At 44.5% G+C, this 27,565-nt stretch overlaps 1 protein-coding gene and 1 long non-coding RNA gene across 6 annotated transcripts in view; both read left to right on the top strand.

The window, feature by feature from the left end:
- The first annotated feature begins 1,040 nt into the window (after positions 1–1,040).
- The window catches only part of LOC137626346 (uncharacterized), a 192,779-nt gene continuing 166,254 nt past the window's right edge, over positions 1,041–27,565 (top strand). Inside the window, exons 1-2 of one of the 4 annotated variants that reach the window (XR_011041024.1) lie at positions 1,041–1,261; positions 1,508–1,630. Coding sequence is in view for 1 of the 4 variants with exons in the window: in XM_068357416.1 (XP_068213517.1) it covers positions 1,127–1,261 (135 nt within the window). In the remaining 3 variants the exon portion in view is untranslated. Of the gene's footprint in view, positions 1,631–27,565 lie in introns of all 4 variants that reach the window. The other 3 variants (XR_011041023.1, XR_011041022.1, XM_068357416.1) reach the window with 3 other exon arrangements.
- Positions 24,488–25,636, top strand: LOC137626345 (uncharacterized). 2 transcript variants are annotated; one of them, XR_011041021.1, is made up of 4 exons: positions 24,488–25,004; positions 25,159–25,236; positions 25,343–25,409; positions 25,521–25,636. It is a non-coding gene; the product is annotated as an uncharacterized lncRNA (long non-coding RNA). The 2 variants fall into 2 exon arrangements; XR_011041020.1 differs by having other exon boundaries at positions 25,343–25,636.

Here is a 27,565-nt window from a genome sequence, read left to right as displayed (position 1 = left end):
GGTATACTGTCCCGAGATTAAATATTCACAATAGACATAATCAAATGAAGGAGTAAAAATACAACGAGGTTTAATTAACCTAATCTTAATTTATTACACAAATTTGCATTAAAAGAAATTTACATCTGAACATCAAACACAAAATGTAATAAAAAGAAATGCAAAAATAAATAAATAAATAAATAAATAAATAAATAAAAAAAAATGAAAAAAAAATGGTTGATTAGACTCGTGATCTTTTACAATGGTTAATAATTGAAATTGAGTTGGACACGTGACCCGTGACCCCGAGAATTTGCTAGTCTCTAAAGCAAGAATGATATGAAAAAAAAAAAAAACTACACAATCCCACCGCACACAACCCGAAATATTTAAACCTAGATCAAGTAGAAATTATTCTAAGCTAAAAATGGGGGAAAACTAAGTGGCCACGTATTTTTACCTGCACTCCTTACAGAAGACAGTCCTTGTCCTTAAATGGCTGTTGACCGAATAGTTGCAGTTTGCACAATGCGCCTTTGACTGGCCCACCCCTGGAATCCAACTTTTTGGCAAATAAGGTTTACCCGGCTCGTGTTCTTCCCTATCTCCACTCAACAGGTCCTGGTGTGATTAGAGTTTTGGGACGGGGGGGGGGGGGTGGTGAGAGCTAGAGTGTTAGAAACCAAAAATAAATTATAGAGGTAAGAGTTGCAAAAGAAATGGAAAGCAAAACTGTTTCCTTATAAGGATTACAGTTAACGTAAATATTTGTGTCCGACTGTGGGGAATAGCCGTTCGGTCGTTAGCTTGACTCGAAGCTTTACTTATTTTTCTTAATAAATTAAAAGTAAATAACTTGATGCTACTTAGTATAATAACTATTAGCGTTAATGATAAGTAAAATGAATAATAAAATCAAACTTATGAATTAAATGACTTAAATTAGTACTCGCCTAATACCTTAAGTTCGCGCGTGCGCAATATTTACCTGTCAAAGGTAAGCAGTAAATTACCTCCGAGGGCCGAGGCTCCGAGGTTACCACAGCCACGGCGAACAGTTCCAATAAAAAGTACTCAGTGGAAAGGCCAGCATCTTCATAAGATATTAACTCCGAACAAAACTAAACGTTCATCACCCAAGACTATGACAATTTTGGAAGACTTCAACGTTTACCTTGTGATAAGTGATCTGCATTATTCTGTATCTCAGGACATATCTGGGGAGAAGGGTAATGTAGGGCAATATCACAAAGTTTTACTAGTGGATCTATTCTTTAATGTAAGTTGTTTTGGGTTTTGAGTATTTGTTTTGTTTAATAAATATAAATAAGGTTGGAATTAAAATAAATTCCAACATGGAAGAATTTCAGTTCTCCAACAAAGATAGTTAATTTGTGATATAAAAAACAAAATATCTTAACCAAATCGTGCAGGATAATATAAAGTAAAAATAAGAAACAATTTTACTATTAATAAAATTCCACGAAAAATTGAAATTTCCATTTGATTTTGGACATTTGTAAAGAAACAACAATAAGAGATTATAATTGGCAAAGCCGAAGACGGTTGATTAATCCGGTGTACTTCGTGTTACTTGTTTGTAAACTTACCGACGTGTCAGAAGCATACACTATCTACAGTATATATCGTAAGTAATTTTTTGTTCTTATACTGCCAAGTAATAAAAAAACCATAACATTTATTCAATGTACAATAGTTTTAATTTATTACATTTTTATAATCCCGTAGCCTTGTTCCAACATAAGCTCATTGAACTTACTTATGCATCCTTGGTCAGGATAGTTTAGTTTTTATTTGAAGAATTGAAAAGAATCCATCTGTAAACCGTTTTTTTTCTTTTTAAGGTATCTTGTTAATCAGCTGGTGACTTGGGTCTTAAGTTAAATATATGATACTTTAATTTCTAGCCAAACACATGAACCATATATTTTCTTACTCGATATATCTTGTGTTTTATGCATTTCTGACATTGATTATTGGGGCAAACCACACCTTCATGAGTTTTTGGTCCGCTTACATAAAGACTATTATGGGGGACCCCAGTGGGAAACCGGGTTATTTTTTTCGGTGGGGAAATGTAATGAACGAGTGATTTTCCCCAGTAATAATGGTCAGAAATGCAAAATAAGAACTAGATAACCAGTTGGAAAAATATATGGTCCATGTAAAAGGTTGAAAATAGGCCTAAACGGGATTATTTAACTTTTGAGATTTGTAAAAGGGTACAGAACCTAACAAATCCACCTAATCTAACAGTTGCAGGTCACAACCCCAAGACACCCAATTCCAGGTCACAATCTCCAGCTGGACCCCCAGTAAAGTTTTACTGTATTACAGATTCACATTTCGAACAGAAAATACATGTTTTCTTGTAGTAAATAACGTGATTTGACCGAATTTGACCTTCATTTCAACCGCAAACAAACAGAACAACCAGTTCGACTAACTTTAGGTATCTGAACTGGTTGCTGTTATTACGACTGAAATGAAGGTGAAAACCGGTTAAATCACGTTATTTTCTACAGGAAAACATATATTTTCTGTTAAAATGTTTAAATATAAGGTCTCATATATTTTCTGTTAAAATGTTTTAATATAAATTCCGTGTCACTTCAATCATCAAGAACGTATGTACTGCGAACGCTAGCACTAGCAATGTTAGCAACGTTACCAACGTTACGATGCCATTGCTAACGTTAGCAATGCTACTATAATATTAGTATGTGTATTATAAAGCATTTTTCCATATAGCTTTTACACTATATAAAAAGGTACAAAAGGGTACAGAACCTAACATACCCACCTAACCTAACCTAGAAGTTCCCAGGTCACATCCCCTAGCCGGACCCCCTTCCCAGGTCACAACTCCTAGCCAGGGGCAAGCCCCCGGACCCTCTTCCCAGGTCACAACCCCTATCCAAGGTTCTACCTGTAAATATATTAAATTAAAGAAATTAATGACTGACTTTTATGACCACGACGACGAAACTTGTGGGTCACCGGGGTGTTGTGACTGTGACGTCTTAACTTCTGTATATCCAAATCTCCGTTTCTTCTTTGTCTTAGCTTAGTACTGCACTTGGGACACTGTAAACGTTGGGCTATTACATTATGAGATTTAAGAAAATTATCAACATTGGAATTCACCGAAATCCTTTCAAGTATGGATTACTGCAGACGTCACAAGTTTCTTAAACTTCCATCGTAATATACGCAAAAAGACGTCACTTGAACTAACAAAGACCTGACTTGGGCAAAGGTTTCCACGGAAAAGGGTTTGTTGGAAGATGGAGGTTGGGAAATATTAACCCCCCTGTGCAAACTTTCCATACGTAAGGGTTCATGATTGGTTAACGGAAAAACATCGGAGTCTAGAGAGTAAACAAGAATGAACCAGAATGGGAAACTTGTCCAGAGCAAGTATATATTTATGTGAAATCTGGGCGTGACAAGGTGATAACAAAATGTATAAAAGTAATATAGCAAGATAAAATGGAGTGTATGATGAATAATATTTAATGGAAATATAAAATGAGGTGATTTTATAAGATATCGGATAATAAAACTAGTAATTCTTGAGTCAAACGTAATATGTATACGAGGGTGTTACATAAAAGGAATGGTATAGTTGTACTGAATCAAGTAGAATACTTGAAAAAAGCGGGTGAAGTCGAATAGTTGAATGAGGCGGTTAAAATGAAGTAGGGGAAAATGGGGAGGGGTTATAAGAGAAAAAGTAATCCTATTGGTGGAGGGGTAGTTTATGCGCAGGTGGGGGTAATTTATGCGCAGAAGGTCGAAAGTTGCTGTGTACAAACGAATAAACGAGAGCGACTACAACTGACTGGTAGAATGTCAACAAATAGATGTAAAACATTGATAATGTTAGCATGTTACGCTAACATTGCTAATGGCAGCTCAATATTACCATATTTTTTCATCGGTTTATTATACATCCAAGAAGGTAATGTATAGAGAAGAAAAGGCTTGTTTTACCATTACAGTATATACCAATTCCCCAGTATGTTTTCCCCACCCAAAACCCCGAGTTCCCACTGGTGGTCCCCATTATCTTTGGCTATAGATATATATATATATTTCTGAAACTATTCATTTGCGACGTGAAAGAGTGTCATTTTCGAAGAGAGTGGAATTTTTTCTATAGAAAAAAGTAGTTTTTTCCCTAGGTTACATTGCCCTGTAATACAGTACAGTATTACTGACCCTCCTTCCCAGGTCAATCTCTAGCCAGATCCCCCTTCCCAGGTCACAATCGCTAGCCAGACCCCACTTCCCAGGTCACAATTGCTAGCCAGACCCCCCTTCCCAGGTCACAAACTAAAAGTAAATCACAAATTAATCCTTACATTATGATAAAGCAAATCACCAATAAATCCTCACATTATGACAAAGTAAATAACGGTATTTGTTTACAAGAGCATGCTCTCCATTTGCTTGAAAATTATGCATTCCTGCAACTCTCCTCTTTTTGTACAGTAATTAGGAGGTTCTTTATATGATGGGAAAGCAAAAAGTAGCAAGATATGTTGCGTAAGGGGGTGGGGAGGCTGGTGGAGGAGGTACTAAAAGGCCTGGAACTTACATCGTGAACCAAAGAGAAGTTTTTGACATCAGCGTACATTTGGCATACAGTATACTGTATTCAAAATATATACTAAATTAAAAATGGATTAATTACTCAAAAGTGTCACCACTGTATTTGTGAAATGTATATTTTATTTGGTAAATATTTAATGATAAATCTTATTAAAGGGTTTTTTAAAGAAACTATTTTGAGAATGACTTATTTTCCCAGACGACGTTTTGCTACACTTAACGCCATCTATTGACCACTGCCTAAGGGTGCCTGACAATTCCCGCCAATGAAAACACACGCTGCAAAAATAGTCATTCTCATAAGAAGTTTCTTAAAAAAAAAAGGATATGATTTAGTGTCAAGTATTTACCAAATAAAATATACAATTCACAAATAGTGACACTTTTGAGTAATTACTCCATTTTCATTTTAGTATGTTATGAATATTTACCAAGTGTACGCAGACGTCACGAACTTCTCTTTGATTGACTATGTTGACGATGTCAGTTTCAGGTTGTTTAGAACAACCTCCACCAACCCCTCCCCCTCCCCCTCCCCCCCCCCTTGCGCAATATGTCTTGCTACTTTTTGCTTTCCCAGCATTTAAAGAACCTCCTAGTTACTGTACAAGAAGAGGAGAGCTGTAGGACTGCATAATTGTCCCGTAACCGAAATACAAACCACGCTATTTACATGGGGTTTTACTTTCGGCGTAGCTGAAATGACGAGCCATTAGATTTTTAACGAGGGTTTAGTATCCCCTCGCTAGTTAGCGAGGGGGTAGGGGAGGGGTAGCCAGCTACAGTGCAGGGAGTGGTCTACCTCCCAGTGGGAGAGGTTTTCCCGGCGACGGAAGCAGAAGTCTAAGCGGGATCTTTCTCCTTCAAGGGTTGCCTTGAAGAAGGAAAGTTCCAAGGACTCTTCTTCCACTGCCCGAACCTCCTCCAAAGCTCCCACTCGATCGGTCTCTCGTGAGAGGCCGGCGAGTGGTAGCGTAGGCCTTTCTTTTGTTGACCAACCTCGGGGTTCGGGAGAGGGAGTTGCCTCCCATAGCGAGGCAGCTCCTCCTCCTCCTCCGGGGGAGGATATTGATAACTCTGTAACTAATGATGATTTATTGCAGCTTTGGGCTTCCTTGGGGCTTAAGGGTTCTCCCTCCAGGGAAGCCCTGTTTGACTTGATGCAGTTGGGAGCAGCTGTCGAACAGTCGCCGGTGGTAGTGGAGGTAGATCCTCTGTCTATCGTCGACGTTGTTGTGGCAGAGGCTTCCGACGGGTCGGGTCAAACCCCTGCCTTGGTTGCCGATGTAGCTGAAGGCTCAGTTCCCCCCTCCGAACATCCTTCGAGGAAGGAGCCGAGTCCAACGGTCTCAACTGCGGGTGATTCTCCCCCTAGGGGGAGTTCACTGACAGAGACTCCTCTTCGGAGGACCGACGATGGTGTGCCTGCTCCTAGAGGTAGTCTTTGCCGCAAGGCTCGCCCTCCTCTCCGCCGTAGAGGCTTTCCTTCTCCCTACAAGGGGGTTAGGAGGCGCCTCTTCGGTTCTTCACCCTCGACGTCCCCCGCAGTGGTTCCTCCTCGACGTGAGCTGACCGTTACAGCGGCATTCCCGGCGACGGAAGCAGAAGTCTAAGCGGGATCTTTCTCCTTCAAGGGTTGCCTTGAAGAAGGAAAGTTCCAAGGACTCTTCTTCCGCTGCCCGAACCTCCTCCGAAGCTCCCACTCGATCGGTCTCTCGTGAGAGGCCGGCGAGTGGTAGCGTAGGCCTTTCTTTTGTTGACCAACCTCGGGGTTCGGGAGAGGGAGTTGCCTCCCATAGCGAGGCAGCTCCTCCTCCTCCTCCGGGGGAGGATATTGATAACTCTGTAACTAATGATGATTTATTGCAGCTTTGGGCTTCCTTGGGGCTTAAGGGTTCGCCCTCCAGGGAAGCCCTGTTTGACTTGATGCAGTTGGGAGCAGCTGTCGAACAGTCGCCGGTGATAGTGGAGGTAGATCCCCTGTCTATCGTCGACGTTGTTGTGGCAGAGGCTTCCGACGGGTCGGGTCAAACCCCTGCCTTGGTTGCCGATGTAGCTGAAGGCTCAGTTCCCCCCACCGGGGGAGTTCACTGACAGAGACTCCTCTTTGGAGGACCGACGATGGTGTGCCTGCTCCTAGAGGTTGTCTTCGCCGCAAGGCTCGCCCTACTACCCGCCGTAGAGGCTTTCCTTCTCCCTACAAGGGGATTAGGAGGCGCCTCTTCGGTTCTTCACCCTCGATGTCCCCCGCAGAGGTTCCTCCTCGATGTGAGCTAACCGTTACAGCTGCATCCCTGGACCTCTCTGCAGATCGTTCGCAATCTCCAATGCCTGCCAGACCTGTGGACCTGAGCGCCCACGTTCTCCGCGCAGTAGCACGCAAGTGCTCTCCTGCTGTTGCTGAGGACCTTCCTGCGTGCCAACGATCTCCTGCAGCTGAGGCAGAGTCATCTCGTCAGCGCTTTCCTGCTCGTCACCGTGCACCTGTTCGCCAGCGCTCTCCTGCTCGCAAGCGCTTGCCTACGCGCCGGCGTTCTCCTGTGCACCAGCGTTCACCTACTTGTCAGCGCACATCTGCGCGCCCTGTTCCTGCTACGCGCCAGGCGCGCCCACGATCCCCAGCTCCCCAGCGATCTTCTCCTGTGCGTCAGCGCGGCCTCGTTTGCCCGCGCGCCCACGATCCCCTGTTCTGGGCACAGGCAAGAAGATGCCTCCTTCTCCTTCTCGCCCACGATCACCTGCGCGCCCTCGGAGCTTGCCTACGCGTCAGCCCTCGCCTGCGCGCCATCGTGTGCACTCGCTGTCACGCCCTTCCAGAGCAGGACGAGACGCTACACGCCCGTGCGCCCATGGAAAGTCACCTGCACACGCCCGCGAGCAGCCCGGTACGCTCCTCTACTCCTGTTGGCCCTGCGCCCCAGCCGCCTGCTCCTGTCCACGCGCCAGAACGCCAGCGATCTCCTACGCGCCCGCGCGATCTGTCGCCTGCGCGCAAGCATCCCTCAGCACGCCCGCGTGCACACGATCCTGCGCGTCAAAGGTCTCCTACGCGCCCACGCGCTATCTCGCGTGAGCACAATCGCCCTATGCGCCATCGCTCGCCAACGCTCGCCTGTCGTGATTCTCGTCGGGTTTCACAGCGCGAGCAAGTCTCCAGGAGCGCCCACGACCAGGTCATCGTCTTCACGATCCCCCCCCCCCACAAGCGCAGGACAGCGTGCTCGCAGGAGGAGGGGAAGTCTTCAGAGAGGTCTAGGCAATGTTCTTCTTCTTTTCAGGCAGGCCCTGTGGTGTCTACTTCTAAGGATCGCCCAATCCCCTTCCCTCCAATGGGAGCCTGACACTGCTTCCGTCAGTCTTCAGCCTTGGTTTGGGTCCCTTATCAGAGCTGTCGTCCAGGCTGTTAAGCCCGCCTTCGCTGATTTGGGCCTCAAGCCAGCGTCCCCACTGAAGAGGAAGAGAGGAGTGGAGTTTGTGGTGACTTCTCCTAGGGTCAAACTGGCTCCCAAGAAGCCCGTAAGGAAAGCTCCTTCTCCCCCTCAGACATTCTCTCCTTCTCCTGTGGACGAAGCTTTTCCGTCCTCAGGAGAATCTACCGAGGTGAGGCCTTCCCCCACCGCACCAATGGGAGAGACCCCACCTGTAGTAGGAGAATCGTCGCGTACTGGGGCGGAGAAGAGTCCTCAGGCTTCTTTGCTGGAGTCCTGCATCCCTCCTAGAAGGGAACCTAAGGACTCGAAGACCATCCCGAAGTCGTCTTCAAGGATTCGACCAGAGCCAGCGAGACCCCAGGAGAATGTCCACGTGTCCCCCCAAGTAGAGCAGCTGGGGACAGGAGACTTTGCTGCCAACTCACCAGGAGGAGAGCAGCACGATTCGGAGCACGCCTTCTGGCAGGTCCTGACTTTGATGAGGCATCTCAAAAAGTTCAAGGACCCTGAGACCGCCCCTCGTGAAGGCAAGGATATGGTCCTGGACCAGGTCTACGACACTCAAAAACCCTCTAAGGCCAGTGTGGCTTTGCCTTGGTCCCAAGGGGTGAAGTGCCAGAAATAAGGTCGAGGGCCAGCTCGCGGAACTCGCCTCCTCCAGCCGTTCCTCTCCTGGTAACAAGCTCCTCCCACCTCCTCGTGTCCAACAGAGGAGGTACTTCGAGATCATGGAGGAGCCTTGTTTAGCTCTTCCTCTTCACCACTCCGTGGAAGAGCTCACCAGGGGAGTCTTTCTTGAGAGACACTCCAACCGGCAGGTGATATTCTCGGCAACGGAGATCCTGAGTCAGGAAAAAGTCGCAAAGTGTGCCATGCAGGCCACTTCGTGGCTGGATGTCTGGCTAGGGTCACTGGGCATCCTGTTGCATTCCGAGGATCTTTCCAACGAAAGCACCAGGAAGGCCCTGGAGACCTTCCTCCTCTCGGGCACATGTACCATCGAGTTTCTGGCCCAACAAGTTTCGAACTTGTGGGCAAACTCGATCTTGAAACGTCGTGATGCGGTGACCGAGACCACGCGAAGGTCCCAGCCGTGGATGTCTGCAAGCTCAGACACTCTTCCATCCTAGGAAAGAGTCTGTTTAAGCCCAAGAATGTGGAACAGGCAGCTGAGAGGTGGAGGAAATCGAACCACGATTCTCTCCTCCTAAGGGCTCTTACATCTAAGCCTTACAAACCTCCAGCACCCCAACAACCTCGCCAGTCCAAGTTGATGAAACCGGCTCCGGCAGCAAAGACGAAGGTGTCCAAACAGCAGCCCTTTCTTGTCAAAGACAAGAAGGGTGGAAAGTCCTCCAGGGAAGGCAAGAATCCTAGAGGGAGCGACCGAGGCCGCAAACGCTAGGGTTGGCAATCCCCCTCCATGTCCACCAGTGGGGGGATGCTTACAAAGTTGCGCGTTCAGGTGGCAGCAACTCGGGGCCCGATTCCTGGACGATCTCTGTGATCAGTCGGGGATATCGCGTCCCGTTCACGACATCTCTTCCTCCCTGACAGCGAATCCATTGTCGTTGAGCTCCTATGCCATGGGATCGGAAAAGGGGCTAGCCCTTCGGGCAGAAGTCGAGACCATGCTGAAGAAGGATGCTCTCCATGAGGTGATGAGCGACAACACCACGGTCGTGGCTTACATCAACAAGCAGGGAGGTACCTTTTCACAACAGCTGTCCCATCTTGCAATAGAGGTACTGAGATGGACCGAAGCCCACTCGATTCCACTATCGGCTCGCTTTATTCCAGGCAAGAGGAATGTGCTCGCCGACAGTCTGAGCAGAGCATCGCAGATAGTGAGTACCGAGTGGTCTTTGGATCCTCTAGTAGCCAACAAAGTCCTGACTTTGTGGGGTTACCCGACGGTGGACTTGTTCGCGACAGCCTTGAACTTCAAGCTTCCTCTGTACTGTTCCCCAGTCCCGGACCCCAAGGCACTCTGGCAAGATGCCTTCCAACAACGGTGGGACAACATCGACGTCTACGCCTTCCCACCGTTCTGTCTGATGAGAAGTCATCTGCTGGGGTCTACCAGGCGAAGTGGAGAGTCTTCTGTGGTTGGTGTCGTGGAAGGTGTATCTCTCTCCTCGATGCCACTATTCCAGCAATAGCGGAGTTTCCTGTGTAATTGCGGGAAGAAATGCGCCTTTCAGTCTTGGCGGTGAAAGGCTATCGCTCAGCCTTAAGCCTGGCCTTCAGGCTAAAAGGAATGGACATTTCCTCCTCGCTGGAACTTTCCCTACTCATACGAAGCTAAGAGCTTACCTGCCCTCAGTCGGAAGTGAGACCCCCTCCATGGAACGTGGTTCATGTCCTCGGGTCTCTTAAGAGACCTCCGTTCGAACCATTACGCCAGGCTTCTGATCGTCGCCTGACTTGGAAGACGGTGTTCCTGCTTGCTTTGGCCTCGGCCAAGCGAGTCAGTGAACTTCATGGTCTCTCGTACGACGTCGCCCATTCAAGGGGATGGGGAGAGGTAACGTTCGGGTTCGTCCCTGAGTTTGTTGCTAAGACTCAGAATCCTGGAGTTCCGGACCCACGGTACGACGCCTTCAGGATTTCGAGTCTCCGTTCTGTAACAGATGACCCAGACCATCTCCTACTGTGCCCAGTAAAGAGTCTGAGGCTCTATCTGAAGAGAACAGCTGCAGTTCATCCTCGAGTGCAAGCCCTGTTTGTGAGAACAGGGAGGACGAAGAGGAGGGTCACTAAGAACACCATCTCAGCTTGGATTCGCAGGGTTATCCACCATTCTCTGAATCCTGACCCTCCTTCGTCACGTTGCCCGAGAGCACACGATGTCAGAGGCATCGCTACGTCCCTGGCATTCAAGAGAAATTTCTCTGACGCAGGTTCTACAAGCTGGGGTCTGGAAGCGTCAAACGACCTTCACAGCCCACTACCTGCAGGACGTGACCCACAGGAGGCTCGATACGTTCTCTATCGGCCCTGTGGTGGCTGCACAACAGCTGGTCTAATGTCAGTCTCCTTAATGGACAAGTAGCAGAAGGTTGAGGGCATTGTTACCCGGTTTTAGTCTGCATGAATGAAAAGGTATGTCTGGCCCTTACTACTGTATTTTCTTCATTCTCCCCTCTCTTGGGGAAAGCAGCATCCTGGGTTCTCTGCGCAGCTGACCTCAAACCACTGCAGGTAAACCATGCTTCCTTGTGTTCCGAGTATTAATATAAGTGTTCCGAGTATTGATATAATACTGTCGCGTCCCCCATACCCTGACGAGGTGGTATTGGGAACGTCCTAGCCTAGATTTCCATCTAAAGGACTTCAGGTCAACTTCCTAGGACGAGTCACACTTCTTTCCTTCACACACTAGCTCATGTAGGCCGCACGTTCCTTGCGGAGCAAGGAACTTGCGAGGTGCAGGGACTCCTTATCTCGAGTGCTACACACTCGGATCCTGAGTCCCCGGGCAAAGCCAAAGCCAGTAAGGCTGGGACTTACCACCCTACTTAAGGGTTGAGTCACCCCATGTAAATAGCGTGGTTTGTATTTCGTTTACGGAACAAATGACAGATTCGGAGATAATTTCTATTTTTCCTAACCATACAAACCTTAGCTATTTACACATACTTGCCCGCCAGCCCTGTTCCCCGTGAAGTCCTACCCCTAAGCGAAGTGAATCGGTTCACCGGTGTGTGTGGGGGGAGGGGTAGCAAGCTACCCCTCCCCTACCCCCTCGCTAACTAACGAGGTGGTAGTAAACCCTCGTTAAAAATCTAATGGCTCATCATTTCAGCTACGCCGAAAGTAATACCCCATGTAAATAGCTAAGGTTTGTATGGTTAGGAAAAATACGAATTATCTCCGAATTTGTCATTTTTGGATTAATGAAGAGCGAGCTCTTGTAAACAAATAACTAAAAAAAATTTTTTGTTCCGTAACTGAAATACAAACCACGCTATTTACACGGGGTAATTACTTCGGCGTAGCTGAATGACTAGCCATAAGAATTTTAACGAGGGTTTACCGCCTCGTTAGTTAGCTACGGGGTAGGAAGGGGTAGCTAGCTACCCCCCCCCCACCCTCACACACACACACACACCGGTGAATGCTCCACTTTACTTTTGGCTCAGGCATAGAACACACCTGTCTGCTCTCTCCCTCGCTCTGACTGCCATGTTTAATCTGTTTTTGCTTTTTCTTTTCCAGTGTGTTTGAAGTTGGCCTCTACTGACATGCCCTGGACTTCTCGGCCGCCCTTGTGGGATCTTTGTCTGCAGTCGACACCGATCCCCACACCTTATGTCCTCACTGTAGGGGCCAGCGGTGTGATAGTGGTAATGTATGTATTGAATGTAGGGAGTGGTCTACCTTCCAGTGGGAGAGGTTTGCCCGGCGCCGGAAGAAAAAGTCTAAAAGGGATCTTTCTCCTTCAGAGGCTTCTTTGAAGAGAGAAAATTCCAGGACTTCTTCTTCCGTAGCCCTTTCCTCCTCCGAAGCTCCACCTCGAGCGGTCTCTTCCGAGAGGCCGGCGAGTGGTAGCGTAGACCGTACTGCTGTTGACCGATCCCGGGGTGCGGGAGAGGTAGTCGCCTCCCATAGCGAGGCGGCTGCCCCTCCTTCCCTGGAATAGGATTTGAATATGTCTAATCATGATTTGTTGCAGCTTTGGGCTTCCTTGGGGCTGCAGGGTTTGTCCTCCAAGGAAGCCCTGTTTGACATGATCAAACTTGGTGCAGCTGTCAAACAATCGCCAACTACGGCAGGGATAGATCCTCTGTCTGTGGTTGACGTTGTTGTGACGGAGACATCTCATGGGTCTAGTCAAACCCCCATTCCTGTTGTTGAGGTAGCTGAAGGCTTAGATTCCCCCTCCGAACACGTTTCGAGGGAGGATCTAAGTTCAACGGTCTCTCCTGCCGGTGATTCTCCCCCACAGGGGAGTTCACTTACAGAGACTCCTCTGCGGAGGCCCTATGATGGTCAGCCTGCTGACCCCACGGCCCCTCGTGGGTGTATAAGGCGGAAGGCTCGTCCTCCCCTTCGCCGTAGAGGCCTTCCTTCCCCTCATAAGGGAGTTAGGAGGCGCCTCTTCGGCTCGTCGTCACCACCGTCCTCTGCGGAGGAGACGACTCGCCGTTCGCCGATCCTGCCAGCTACCACCTTGGACCTCTCCGGGAATCCTTCGCGATCCCCTTCGGCTGATGGTCGTCCTTTGGGACCCTGTGACCAGTCTCCCTCCAGACCTGCTGACCTGCCGTCACCTTCCGACGTTGCGGATGCGTGTTAAGCGCCACCTGATCCTCCCACTGCGCAGGCACCGGGCCCTTCGGGGCTTAAGAGCCTTGAGCGCAAATCCACGCCTCTTTCCCCCAAGCGCCAGAATCTTCCTGCGCGCCCTTCTGCTGCTGCCGCTGTTCCTGTCTTAGCGCCACAGGTGAGCACCTGCGCGCGTGCACGCCCCTGTTCCTGTCCAGGTTTTTTAGAGGGGACATTGTATCCAGGACCGGTTTTTATTTCAAAATCAATTGTGGGAGCTGTGGTGGTCTTGCCAACTGCCCGAAAATGTTTGGACACCTAGGAGTGTCAGTATTCCCATACTGGCACGCGGAACTATCTCGTAAAAAATTTGGCCTTCAGATTCCAGGGGTTGGCGATTTCATAGAGATAGGACTCTCGGCGTTCTGTCCGGTTTGCCTGCCACTATGATTAGAGTGGGGATGATTATATTCTTGAAATGCTCTCAGTCCCATCAAGCGGGTTTGGCATACACTTGAGCCACTCTAATCATAGTGGTACCATCAAATTGTGGTAGGGTAGGGAGTGGACATTTGGTAAGCAGCTTTTGCAGGTGTCATTGGTGGAGAAATTAATTCCAGGAAAGGCTAATGGTGTCTTCTTTGGAATTTCTGACAGTCTTAATATTTTCTCTCCCTTAAACTTTATTTTTTTCCATTTTTTTTTATTTTTCATTGTTATTATGACCCCTTCCTTCCCCCCAAAAATAATTAATGAGTAAACTTAATGTTCCGCGTACCCCTGGATCAAATGGCGAACCCCAGACACCGTTGACGACTTCTGATTGTTTAAGTAAGGAAAGCTCTGTTGACAACCTCGGCAATAAAAAGGATTCCTCCAACAATACTTCTCTGACCAGTGTAGTTAAAGACAATTTATCGGCACTGGTGGAAAATGATTCTTGTAACAACAGTAATACTTTACTCTTTGGTTCTGGCTCATTACCAGATCCTACAAAAAATCTGAAAATTCTCCACTTAAAAAACATACCAATTGGTTGTAGCTATGACATAATTCATGAAGCCTTCTGTAGATTTGGGGCAATCAAAGAAATTTTAATGGAGCTTAATGGTAGTAAAGGCTTTTGGGAAGCTTGGGTATCATTTTCAAGTTTTGAGATTGCTTTAGAAGCAAATAAAAATTTAGAGAGCATAAAAATTGACAATTGTTTGATTTCTGGGGCTTTATGTGATAAAGCACCAAGACACCTAGAGGTATATAAACCAGAAGAATGGATGGAAAAAGAAATAGAGCATAGACTTCCAGAAGTAAGAACCCCCAAGCCCCCAACATGGATAATTGCATCTGGGAAGATAGATAATTATAACTATTATAAGATTAGTAAAATGATATTTTAATTATAAAATAAATTTTTGAATATACTTACCCGGTGAATATATAATAGCTGCAACTCTACGGCTCGACAGAAAACATACTAAAAAACTCGCGAGCGATTGCTATGAAGGTTGCGGGTGTGCTCACCAGCGCCAACTGTCGGCCAGATACCACTCTTGTATGTAAACAAAACCTTCAATTCTTCTCGTCCCGCTGTGTGTCTATTGTGGAGGAAGGGAGGGTCATTTAATTTATATATTCACCGGGTAAATATATTCAAAAATTTATTTTATAATTAAAATATCATTTTTAAATATTTAACTTAGCCGGTGAATATATAATAGCTGATTCACACCCAAGGAGGTGGGTAGAGACCAGAGTTAATTATGTTTACAGCGTATAAGCTAAGAGTTTTTTCATTTTGGCAGTTATCAATATAACAAAACCAAAATAAATAGGTACCTGGTAAGGAAGTTGACTTAGACGATTACTCTGCCTTGTAAGTCTGTCTTCCTCACGGAGCCCAGCGATCCTCTTAGGATGCTGACAGACTCCCAGGAGCTGAAGTATCAAGGGCTGCAACCCATACAACAGGACCTCATCAAACCCCTAATCTGGGCGCTCTCAAGAAATGACTTTGACCACCCGCCAAATCAATCAGGATGCGAAAGGCTTCTTAGCCTTCCGAACAACCCATAAAACAATATTAAAAACATTTCAAGAGACAGATTAAAAGGATATTGGAATTAGGGAAGTGTAGTGGTAGAACCCTCACCCACTACTGCACTCGCTGCAACGAATGGACCCAGTGTGTAGCAGTCCTCGTAAAGAGTCTGGACATCTTTTAAGTAAAATGACGCGAACACTGACTTGTTTCTCCAAGAAGTCGCGTCCATAATACTTTGCAGAGATTTATTTTGCTTGAAGGCCACGGAGGTTGCTATATCTCTAACTTCGTGCGTCTTAACCTTAAGCAAACATAGGTCTTTCTCATTCAAGTGAGAATGAGCTTCTCGTATTAAAAAAATCTGATAAAATATGACAAAGAATTCTTTGACATAGGCAATGAAGGTTTCTTAACTGAGCACCCTAATGCCTCAGATTTCCCTCGTAATGACTTAGTACGAGCTAAATCGAACTTAAGAGCTCTAACAGGACATAATACTCTTTCCAGTTCGTTGCCTATGATCTCTGATAAGCAAGGAATATCAAAAGATTTAGGCCAAGGACGAGAAGGCAGTTCATTTTTGGCCAGGAAACCAAGTTGAAGTGAACAAGTGGCTTTTTTCTGTAGAAAAGCCGATGTTCTTACTGAAGGCATGAAGTTCACTGACCTTTTTAGCCGAAGCCAAGCACACTAGGAAAAGTGTCTTGAGGGTGAGATCCTTCAGGGAGGCTGAATGTAATGGCTCAAACCTGTCTGACATGAGGAACCTTAGGACCACGTGTAAGTTCCATCCAGGAGTTGCCAAATGACGTTCCTTAGAGGTCTCGAAAGACTTAAGGAGATCTTGGAGATCTTTATTGTTGGAAAGATCTAAGCCTCTATGTCGAAAGACCGAAGCCAACATGCTCCTGTAGCCCTTAATCGTGGGAGCTGAAAGGGAGCGAACCTTTCTCAGATGTAAAAGAAAATCTGCGATTTGGGCTACAGAGGTACTGGACGAGGACACAGATGCTGACTTGCACCAGTCTCGAAAGACTTCCCACTTCGACTGGTATACTTTAATGGTAGAAGCTCTCCTAGCTCTTGCAATCGCACTGACTGCCTCCTTCGAAAAACCTCTAGCTCTTGAGAGTCTTTTGATAGTGTGAAGGAAGTCAGACGAAGAGCGGGGAGGCTTTGATGGACATTCTTTACGTGGGGCTGACGTAACAGATCTACCCTTAGAGGAAGACTTCTTGGAAAGTCTACCAGCCATTGAAGTACCTCGGTGAACCACTCTCTCGCGGGCCAGAGGGTAGCAACCAACGTCAACCTTGTCCCTCCGTGAGAGGCGAACTTCTGCAGTACCTTGTTGACTATCTTGAATGGTGGGAATGCATATAAGTCCATAAAAGACCAATCCAGTAGAAATGCATCTATGTAGATTGCTTCTGTATCTAGGACTGGAGAGCAAAAGATTGGTAACCTTTTGATCAACGAGGAGGCAAAGAGGTCTATGGTTGGTTGACCCCAAGAAGCCCAAAGACTCTTGCCCACGTCCTTGTGGAGGGTCCATTCCGTGGGTATCACCTGACCCCTCCGACTGAGACAGTCTGCCAAGACGTTCAAGTCCCCCTGGATGAATCTCGTCAACAGGGAGATGCCTCGAATTCTAGACCATAAGAGAAGGTCCCTTGCGATCTCGAGCAGCGTGAAGGAGTGTGTGCCTCCTTGCTTGGAGATGTACGCCAAAGTTTTGGTGTTGTCTGAGTTGACCTCTACCACTTAGTTTCGAAGACGCTTCCTAATATCATCAAGGCCAAGTGGACTGCTAATAGCTCCTTGCCGTTGATGTGCATGCTCTTATGACTTGAGGTCCACAGACCCGCGCATTCCCGACCGTCCAGGGTCGCACCCAACCCAAACCCGACGCGTCTGAGGACAACATGTGGTTTGGGTTTTTGACTGCTAGGGATAGTCCCTCTCTGACTGATCTTGCTGTCCCACCATTTCAGGCATGCCTTTATTGGTTCGGAGACTGGGAATGATACCGTCTCTAATGTCTTGTCCTAGTTCCAGTGAGAGGCTAGATGGAACCGGAGAGGCAGAAGGGGTAGTCTCCCTAGTGAGACAAACTGCTCCAGGGATGAGAGAGTCCCTACGAGACTGTTCCAACTCCTGACTGAATAAACGTTTTCTTTTCAGCATTAGTTGGACTTCGAGCAGGGCTTGACTGCGAATCTCCATCCCCAAAAATAGAATAATCTGGGATGGGATCAGTTGGGACTTTTAGGTTGACCACAAGTCCCAACTCCCTGGCCAGACTCAACGTCCAATGTAGATCCTGCAGACAGCGAAGGCTGGACGATGCTCTGAGAAGCCAGTCGTCCAAGTACAGGGAGGTTCGGATCCTCGATAGCTCGAAACTGGTACCCCACATTCCTGTAAACAAACCTCAGAAACGGTTGGGAATCCGGGTGTATAGGAATGTGGAAGTATGCCTCCTGAAGGTCGAGAGAGACCATCCAGTCGCCTTCCATAAATGCTGTCAAGACAGCCTGGTAGACTTCATCGTGAAGTTTGTCTTGACAATGAACACATTGAGCGCACTTGCCTCTTACGTACTCCTGCAGTGAACATGGCTGCCAAATCATGGAGCCATCCCTGATGGACTTGTTCCTGCAGAGAACGTGGCTGTCAGATCATTGGAGCCATCCCTGAAAGCCTTGTTTATGCATGACATAATTGTACAGCAAAACTTCAAAGGCTCGAAAACAGCTGTGAAGTTGACCTGTAAAATCTTGGAGCATCTCATGGCCAGGCGCCAGGGAGAGTCTGAGGTTTGAGAAGTCTATCTGGGCAGAGGCAGGAACTCCCAAGCCGAGAACTTCTCTCGTGTCATATCAGACTCTCGCTCTATAAGCCAGTTTAAAAGAAGGGAAAGCAAAGGCTGTATCCTCCAAACTCCTCCTGGTGATAAACCAGTCGCCTAGCAAACTTAAAGCTCTCTAGGAGAGCGAGAGAGCACTAGCTTATAAAACAACGTCTTCGAAGTAGCTAGGCCTAGTGTAAGCTCTGACGTTTAGGCGAACGAGGAGCAGCAGTTACAAAAAGATCCGGACAAAGATCCTTAAAAATCAGCATGATTTATTTAAAGTCCATAGAGGGCTAAGCAGCTTTAGGCTCCTCTCCGTCTGACAGAGTCCTCAAGGGAATATCAGTAGGAGGGGGAACAGCAACTTCCTCATCTGAAGGAACCTTGTCCGATAATAGCTGAGTCTCAAGCAAGGGAGAGACCTACCATGGTGGCAATGCTTTACAAGCAAAGTCCACACGCACTGGTGCATTAGTAGCGGACCAGGACGCAACGTCATGTAACTGCTTGACAGTCTGTGAACTGTCAACAACAACAGCCCTCTTAACGAGAGAATGCCTTGATGAAGTCATTGGGCTTCAGCACGGCATATCATTCCCGTGCTGAAGGCTTGTGACGGGCAAGAGGGCTCTCGAACTGGGGAATTTCTTTTCCTCAGTTCGACTCTAAATTTCTCTCATTCTTTTTCTATTACCTCTTATTGCTTATTCCTCCTTCATAATTATCAGCTGTCTCCAACCTTGCTGTCAAAACTCTTTTACCCATTTCACTGTCCAGGTTTTTTAGAGGGGACATTGTATCCATGATCGGTTTTTATTTCAAAATCAATTGTGGGAGCTGTGGTGGTCTTGCCAACTGCCCGAAAATGTTTGGACACCTAGGAGTGTCAGTATTCCCATACTGGCACGCGGAACTATCTCTTAGGAAATTTGGCCTTCGGATTCCAGGGGTTGGCGATTTTATAGAGATAGGACTCTCGGCATTCTGTCCGGTTTGCCTGCCACTATGATTAGAGTGGGGATGATTGTATTCTTGAAATGCTCTCAGTCCCATCAAGCGGGTTTGGCATACACTTGAGCCACTCTGATCATAGTGGTACCATCCCTTTGTGGTAGGGTAGGGAGTGGACATTTGGTAAGCAGCTTTCACAGGTGTCATTGGTGGAGAAATTAATTCCAGTAAAGGCTAACGGTGTCTTCTTTGGAATTTCAGACAGTCTTAATTTTTTCTCTCCCTTAAACTATATTTTTTTCCATTGTTTTTTTTTTCTTTTTTTTTTTTCATTGTTATTATGACCCCTTCCCTCCCCCTGAAAAAATAATTAATGAGTAAACTTAATATTCCCCGTACCCCTGGATCAAATGGCGAACCCCAGACACCGTTGACGACTTCTGCTTGTTTAAATAGGGAAAGCTCTGTTGACAACCTCGGCAATAAAAAGGATTCCTCCAACAATACTTCTTTGACCAGTGTTGTTAAAGACAATTTATCGGCACTGGTGGAAAATGATGCTTGTAATAACCGTAATACTTTACTCTCTGGTTCTGGCTCATTACCAGATCCAACCAAATATCTGAAAATTCTCCACTTAAAAAACATACCAATTGGTTGCAGCTATGACATAATTCATGAAGCCTTCTGTAGATTTGGAGCAATCAAAGAAATTTTAATGGAGCTTAATGGTAGTAAAGGCTTTTGGGAAGCTTGGGTATCATTTTCAAGTTTTGAGATTGCTTTAGAAGCAAATAAAAATTTAGAGAGCAATAAAATTGACAATTGTTTGATTTCTGGGGCTTTATGTGATAAAGCACCAAGACACCTAGAGGTATATAAACCAGAAGAATGGATGGAAAAAGAAATAGAGCATAGACTTCCAGAAGTAAGAACCCCCAAGCCCCCAACATGGATAATTGCATCTGGGAAGATAGATAATTATAACTATTATAAGATTAGTAAATTTATACAAAAAAAAGTTGGTTTAATTAAAAGTAAGGATATTAGTAGATACGGTAAGCAATCTGTTTTGATTAATGCAAAATCAGATACTCAAGCTCACATGCTTTGTGGCATGAAGATTGCAGAAATTGATCCTATTAAGGATATTAAACCACATATGAGCTTCAGCTATGGTAAAGGAGTAGTTTTTGATAAAGATCTATATGAATTCTCAGAACCAGAAATTCTGGACATGTGCCCTGCTAATGTTTGGAAAGTAAGTAAGATCCCTCAAACAAGCATGGTAGTTTTAACATTTGAAACCCCTGTTATACCAGATCATATAATTATTGAGAATGAAAGAGTACGTGTTCGAGAATATAAACCTAGGCCTTTACAATGCTTTAATTGTTTCAAGTACGGTCACCCTTCCCGGTACTGCAATAATACGAAGATCTGTATTAACTGTTCTTTGTTAGAACATGGCCAATGCAACAGAGATACAACCTGTGCAAACTGTAAAGATCATCATAAACCAAATGATAAAAGATGTAGAGAATACAAGAATGAAGAAGCTGCAATCTTGAAAGGAAATGCTGAACATATAAGTGTAGGTTATGCAAAGCATTTACTCAATCGGCAACTTAATTTTGCTCGCGCGGTTAAGATGCCAACAAAAGATTATAATCCACTACCCCTTACTACCACAGGGGGACCAGTGGCAGCACCTGGCCCGTCAGGTGCATCTCCCCTAGTGGTAGTAGCCCAGCCATCTGGGTCAAGTGCTCAGGCTACAAAAGCCAGAGCACAAACCTCCAAAGAGGTCAATATGGTGTCCAACACACCAAAAGTGTTGTCACCGATAGGAGCATCTCCCCTAGAGGTAGTAGCCCAGCCTTCTGGGTTAAGTGCTCGAACTGTTGAAGTTCTACCACAATCCTCCAAGGAAGCCAATGTGGCTTCCACCACCTTAAATGTTTTGTCTCAGGCAGAATCTCTACCTGATTTGATGGAGATTGGAAAACAAGATCTTCCAAAGAGGAAAAGGTCCCCATCATCCTCACCTTCATCTAAGTCAGGTAAGTGCCCTACTGCTCATGATCCTAAGGTTGACTTGTATAAAGATCCTAGAAAGAAAGAAAAGAAGAGTGGTGGCCTAGTAAAGCCTTCCATCTCCAGGCCTTACATGGCTTCATCTGAAAAGTCCCAAAAGACAAATGAGACAAAGAAAAATAATAACAAAAGATAATGTCTATCATCCAGTGGAATTGCAGAGGTCTAAGTACTAGCATTGAGCAAATAAAAACTTTAACCAGGGACTCAGACACGAAGGTAATTTGCCTACAGGAAACCAAGATCAGTGACAAACCATTTAATCCTGGACTCAATTATCATTTTTGTAGATCCCCTCCTTTGCAAGCTGCAAGAGCTCAAGGTGGTACAGGTTTTATTATTCACAAATCTGTAAAATTTGAAACAATCCCACTCAATACACCACTACAGGCATGTGCAGTTAGAACTCATATCGGGAAAAAAATTACTTTATGCTCGCTATATATTGAACCATCCTTAGAACTTTTCCTCTTAGATCATGCTGGTAATCCAAGAAGGCTTAGACTTTCTGACCTCCAAGACTTGATCAATCAGCTTCCTGCCCCCTTTTATTTTAATGGGTGATTTTAATGCAAAGCATACTTTATGGGGTGGAAATGTGTGCGATAGATGGGGTAATCTTGTTGAAGAATTAATCGACAACAATGATGTAATACTAATGAATGATGGTTCTCCAACTAGGTATGATGTATTCCACAACTCTACATCAGCCATTGATTTGTCAATCTGTTCCTCATCCATTCGATTGGACTACCTTTGGTCAGTAAATGAACACCTACATGGCAGTGACCATTGGCCAATAATGTTAAATTATGCCCATAATCTTCCACCAAAATGGAAGATAGATTAGGCAGACTGGGCAGCTTATGAAAACTGTTCACACACCGATAAAGAGTATGATGAATTTACATCTCCAGTGCATGCCTATCAACATCTTGAAAATATTATTGATGATAATGCTAGCAAGTTTATACCTAAAACATGTGGTTTACCTCATCGCTCTGTAGTTCCTTGGTGGAGTAAAGAATGTGCCAACACAAGAAAAGTGACCCGAACTTGCTTCAGAAGATACTTGAGAACAAACTATATAGCAGATAGAATAGCATATCTCAGAGCCTGTGCCAAACAAAAAAGAACTTTTAAAAAAGCAGATAGAGCATCTTGGAAGAAATATATATCTAATATTAATACCAAAACTCCTTCAAAGGAAATATGGGACAAGATTAGAAAACTTCAAGGTAAATTTCTCCCTAAACCTCTACCAATATTAAGGGAAAATAATAGATATATATCTGACCCCAAAGATGTAGCAGAGGTTCTCGCTAAGCACTTTGCCCATGTATCAAGTGCTGACAACTATTCCCCAGCATTTCAACAAATTAGAGCATCAACATCTGTTGTTCCTCCTGCTTCTTCAAATACTGAAGCTTTTAACCTGCCTTTTAGTATGGAGGAGATGCAAAATGCTATCTCTAGTTCTTCTTTAACTGCCCCAGGTGAGGATGGCATCCGGTATGAAATGATATCACATCTTCCAGTGGATACCAAGGAATTTTTATTAGAAACCTTTAATGGTCTATGGGCTTCCTATACATCTCCTGATTCCTGGCATACTTCAATTGTAATTCTAGGCCACAAGTCTGGTAAAGACCCAGAACTGCCATCTAGTTATAGGCCCATATCCTTGACCAGTTGCATATGCAAACTATTTGAGAGAATGATCAATAACAGACTTGTGTTGTATCTAGAATAAAAAAATCTTTTATCTAACAGGCAGTTTGGTTTTAGGAAGAACCGAAGTACTCTAGACCCTTTGCTGATGTTATCAAGGGAAATTTCAAATGCCTTTTCTAACCAGAACCAGGTGGTGGGTGTCTTTTTTGACCTCGAAAAGGCATATGACACCACCTGGAGGGGTGGTATTTTAAAGCAATTGGCCTCGTGGGGTATAGGAGGACATATGTTCTCTTTTATTGAAGAATTTTTATCAAACCGCTCAATTAAAGTGAGAGTAGGGTCAGAACTATCTTCATCCTACATGCAAGAAGGTGTCCCCCAAGGCAGGTTATTGAGTGTGACCTTGTTTGCTGTTGCTATTAATAGTCTCATGAGTCACCTACCTCCTGGCATACAAGGATCACTATTTTTTGATGACTTTGCAATTTATTGTAGTGGATCATCTGCACTACAAGCATGCCAAAATCTTCAAATTGCAATAAATGCTGCTTCCGCATGGGCAAATTCTCGTGGATTCATGTTTTCTCCTCAGAAGAGCAAAGCCATTCGCTTTACTCGTACTTGTAAAAGGGAAGAGATCCCCACCCTTTTCTTAAATGATTGCATTTTGCCATATGAGGATAATGTCAAGTTTCTTGGAGTCATTTTCGACAAGAAAATGACATTTGGTCCCCATATAAATGACCTATCTATCAGGGTTAAGAAGTCACTGAACATTCTGAAAGTGGTATCGCATTTTGATTGGGGTGCTGATAGAACAACTTTGCTTAGAATTTATACATCTTTGTGTCTGAGCAAGTTAGACTATGCATGCCAAATATATGGGTCAGCTACAAAGACTTTACTTGGAAAACTTGATATTGTTCACAATGCTGGGGTTCGCATCTGCACAGGTGCTTACAGAACATCTCCCATTGACAGTCTCTATGTTGATTCTGGCATACCTCCCCTTTCCATTCGCAGAGAGGAGTTGAGTTTGAGGTTTTTAGCTAGGTCCCTTGCTGTGAGAAACAATCCTAACTGTATATATGTTAGGGCGCCTATAGATCGGGCTCCTAACAGATCTAGAGTGCCTAAGCCTTTGGAAGTACAGCTGAAAAATGATGCTAGAGAAGTAGGCTTGTTAACAGCACAGATAGCAGAGGTAGGATATCCCAAGTCTCCTCCTTGGTGTAATCCACCTGTTAAAGTATGTTTTACGGCAGAAGGGAAAAGTTAAAGTATGTTTTACGGCAGAAGGGAAAAATACCTTACCTAGTAGGGTAATGAAAAGTGCAGAGGTAGGATATCCCAAGTCTCCTCCTTGGTGTAATCCACCTGTTAAAGTATGTTTTACGGCAGGAGGGAAAAATACCTTACCTAGTAGGGTAATGAAAAGTGAGTTTTTAAATCATGCTGCTCAACATCATGGGATGTACAAAAATAAATATTTATTTTTCTGTATAAATTTCTTTTTCTAATTTCTCACGCAGTTTTGTGTGGACTTGAGTGGGGTAATTTTTTGTTATATGTTCTGTGTGCATGACTGTTTTTTGTAAAATGTCTTTACAGGCTTTTTGGAATGTAATTTTAAATCAATTTGCATAATGGCCTTATCTGTTGTTGGGTGGTCTTAAGGACCAAGACAAGCAATAATTCTCGGGAACTAATCTTTGTTTTGGTTTCCGAGCTAACGTGTGACACGGCGGAGAAATGGTCGCCAGTGAATTCTGCTACTTCAACGGAGAGAGTAGCGTAAGGGGTTCACTCTCGCTTTTCACTTTTGGACACCGTGGGTACTGAGCTGCTATGAAGAGCGCTAAACAGACTTGTTGAGTGGAAGACATTTACTACAAATGGATCCTGTCGACGTTTGTGCTTTCGTTTTGAAAATGGCTCTTTGCTAAATACAGGCTCACTCTCTCTCTCTCTCCCCATCTCTGGACTTTGCATCTGGCACGGAGCGCCCAACGTGATATAAAATCCTTCACTTAAGCCATACATGCTTCGCCCTTTAGCTAAGGTAAGGCCATTAGTGTCTTTTAGTTGAGGTTTCAGAAGTCCTGACGTGACCTAAAATAACAATAAAATAACTCTGTAAGGACAAGTTACGTAAAACTTTCCATGCATTAGCATACATCCGTAATAGTTTTGTTACTTTATTTTTTCTCGTACAGTTCTGCGAGTGCTAGTGATATAGTTGGATTGTATCGATCAGTCTTAGCCCATTATACGGATGGTGTTGTTTTCCGCTGGTAGGTTATTAATTAGTTACTGATATTATATGTCGATATTATTTGAGAATATTTGACATTGTTGGTCTACCTGTAATTAGTTCCCTTTCCTTCTTGTTCATTGTAGGTGTGGTAGGCTTACCTGGGTACAGTAACGACCGGTAATTGTAACCTGACTAATTTATCTTCGATTGGTAATTAAGAATTTTCATGTATTGCCCGTATATCAAGCGATATAGTTTCATATTAATGTTTGTGCCTTCAGTGGTAATTTGTGTTTATAATGTAACTGTCTAAACTTACAGGTTATGATGCAGAGTCGATAGCCGATAACAGAAAGGTCATTGAAACTAAAGAGGATATTGTTAATTCAATAGGATTGTTCGTACTTTATACTTTTTTATTAAAATACTGAATTGAGTTTTGTATTTTATTTTTACCTCCATGTTTCACCACCTTAAAATATATATGTTGTGTTATCGATTTCATTTTCTGTATATGGGAAACATGTTTTTACAGATGGCTCCAAATCGGCTGCAGGAGTTGGAAGTGCAGCTGTGGTGGGGGATATTGTTATTAGAAGGAAACTCCCATCCTCTTGTTCAATATTTACTGCTGAGCTGTACGCAATAATTCTCGCAGTCCAACATATTTTTAAAAATGGCAACCAAAATAGTTTTTATACAATTTTTACGGATTCCAATAGTGTTTTACTCTCATTAAAACAAATTATGCCTGGCCATCATCTAGTACAAGAGGTGCAGGAACAAATTATGCCTGGCCATCATCTAGTACAAGAGGTGCAGGACTGTTTAGTACTTCTGCAGTCTAGGAAGAGTATCAGTGTTCACTTCTGTTGGGTCCCTGCCCATGTTGGGGTGGATGGAAATGAACAAGTAGATAAGGCAGCAAAGGAAGCTTCAGGGCTAAGTAATCCATCCCCCTTGAGTATTCCTTACAAAGATCTTAAAAGTGAGATTCATCTTTACAGTAAAAATAAGTGGCAAGCTCGATGGTCTGAACCGACCACCAATACAAAATTGAAACAAATCCACCCATTGGTGGATAAATGGTCATCTTGTAATTCTACAAGTAGGAGGGATACCATTATTTTAACTAGGCTGCGTATTGGCCATACACATGCAACGCACAATTATTTAATGAAGAGTGGGGAAGGGAGACAGGCCCCTCTTTGTAATACCTGTCAAGTGACAATGGATGTTAAACATATTTTAGTCGATTGTCCTGTTTTTAATCTTCAGAGGAGGACACATTTACTCCAGGACAAACCTTTAAGAGATATACTGGGGGAAAACTGTAATACCTTGAACTTGAGAAAATGTATACAAAATACTGTATTGGGTTATATTACGAGCTATAATTGATTTTATCAATTTATTTATTTATTTTACCCTTTTAATTCCTATTTATTTCACATCTAGATTTTATTGTATGAAAGTGTTGCGATTTTTATTAAAGGTTAAAATGATACTAAATGGTGTGAGTATACAGATATGATTGAATGATTTTCGTTATATAGCGCTGAATGGCCTTTGATGCCCCAGTGCTTGGCTTAATGCCTAAATCCTATATTCAATTCAATCATTTTGACAAAAGGATAATGAATCCCTTACTATGGTACTGTATCTGGAACTCCTACAAAGCTACAAAGAATTGCTCGGTGGCGCCTCGCGGTGGGGATTCGGCGCACTATTTACAGTACAGTAGGAGTGTCGAGAGCGTTGCCTCTTTAACGATTCTCCTATATTCTTGACACTTTTTTTTTTTTTCCCCTCGAAGTGGAAACGCTATTAGGGGTGTAGATAGCTATGAGACGTGTCAAGAATACGTCCTCTGATTACGCGATATCCTGTTTTAAGGGATATTCGCTCCAGGAGTTAGAATTCTGGATACCTTTGGTAAATTCTCTGGGATATATCACTGTAGTCAAATATAACCTAGGAAGCTACTAATGAAGGAACTTCCATCAGGACGACATGGCTACCTCAACCAAAAATAGATTTGTTCCGTAACCGAAATACAAACCACGCTATTTACATTGGGTTTACTTTCGGCGTAGCTGAGATTAACGAGCCATTAGATTTTAACGAGGGTTTACTACCCCGCGCTAGTTAGCAGGGGTAGGGGGAGGGGTAGCTTGCTACCCCTCCCCCCCTCACACACCGGTGAAATGTCTCGCTTCATTTTTGGCTCGGACGATGGACAGACGTGCCTGTCTTCGTCCTCGCTTGGCAGCCATTATTTGTTTTGTCTTTACTTAATCACTTACTTTTCTTATACTCAATATACAGTGAACCCTCTTTTATCGCGGTAGATAGGTTCCAGACCC

The sequence above is a fragment of the Palaemon carinicauda genome, chromosome 33 (genome assembly GCF_036898095.1).
Source record: "Palaemon carinicauda isolate YSFRI2023 chromosome 33, ASM3689809v2, whole genome shotgun sequence".
NCBI classification, from domain to species: domain Eukaryota; kingdom Metazoa; phylum Arthropoda; class Malacostraca; order Decapoda; family Palaemonidae; genus Palaemon; species Palaemon carinicauda.
The sequence above is the reverse complement of the archived record's forward strand: the minus strand, read 5'-3'. Positions and strand labels throughout refer to the sequence as shown.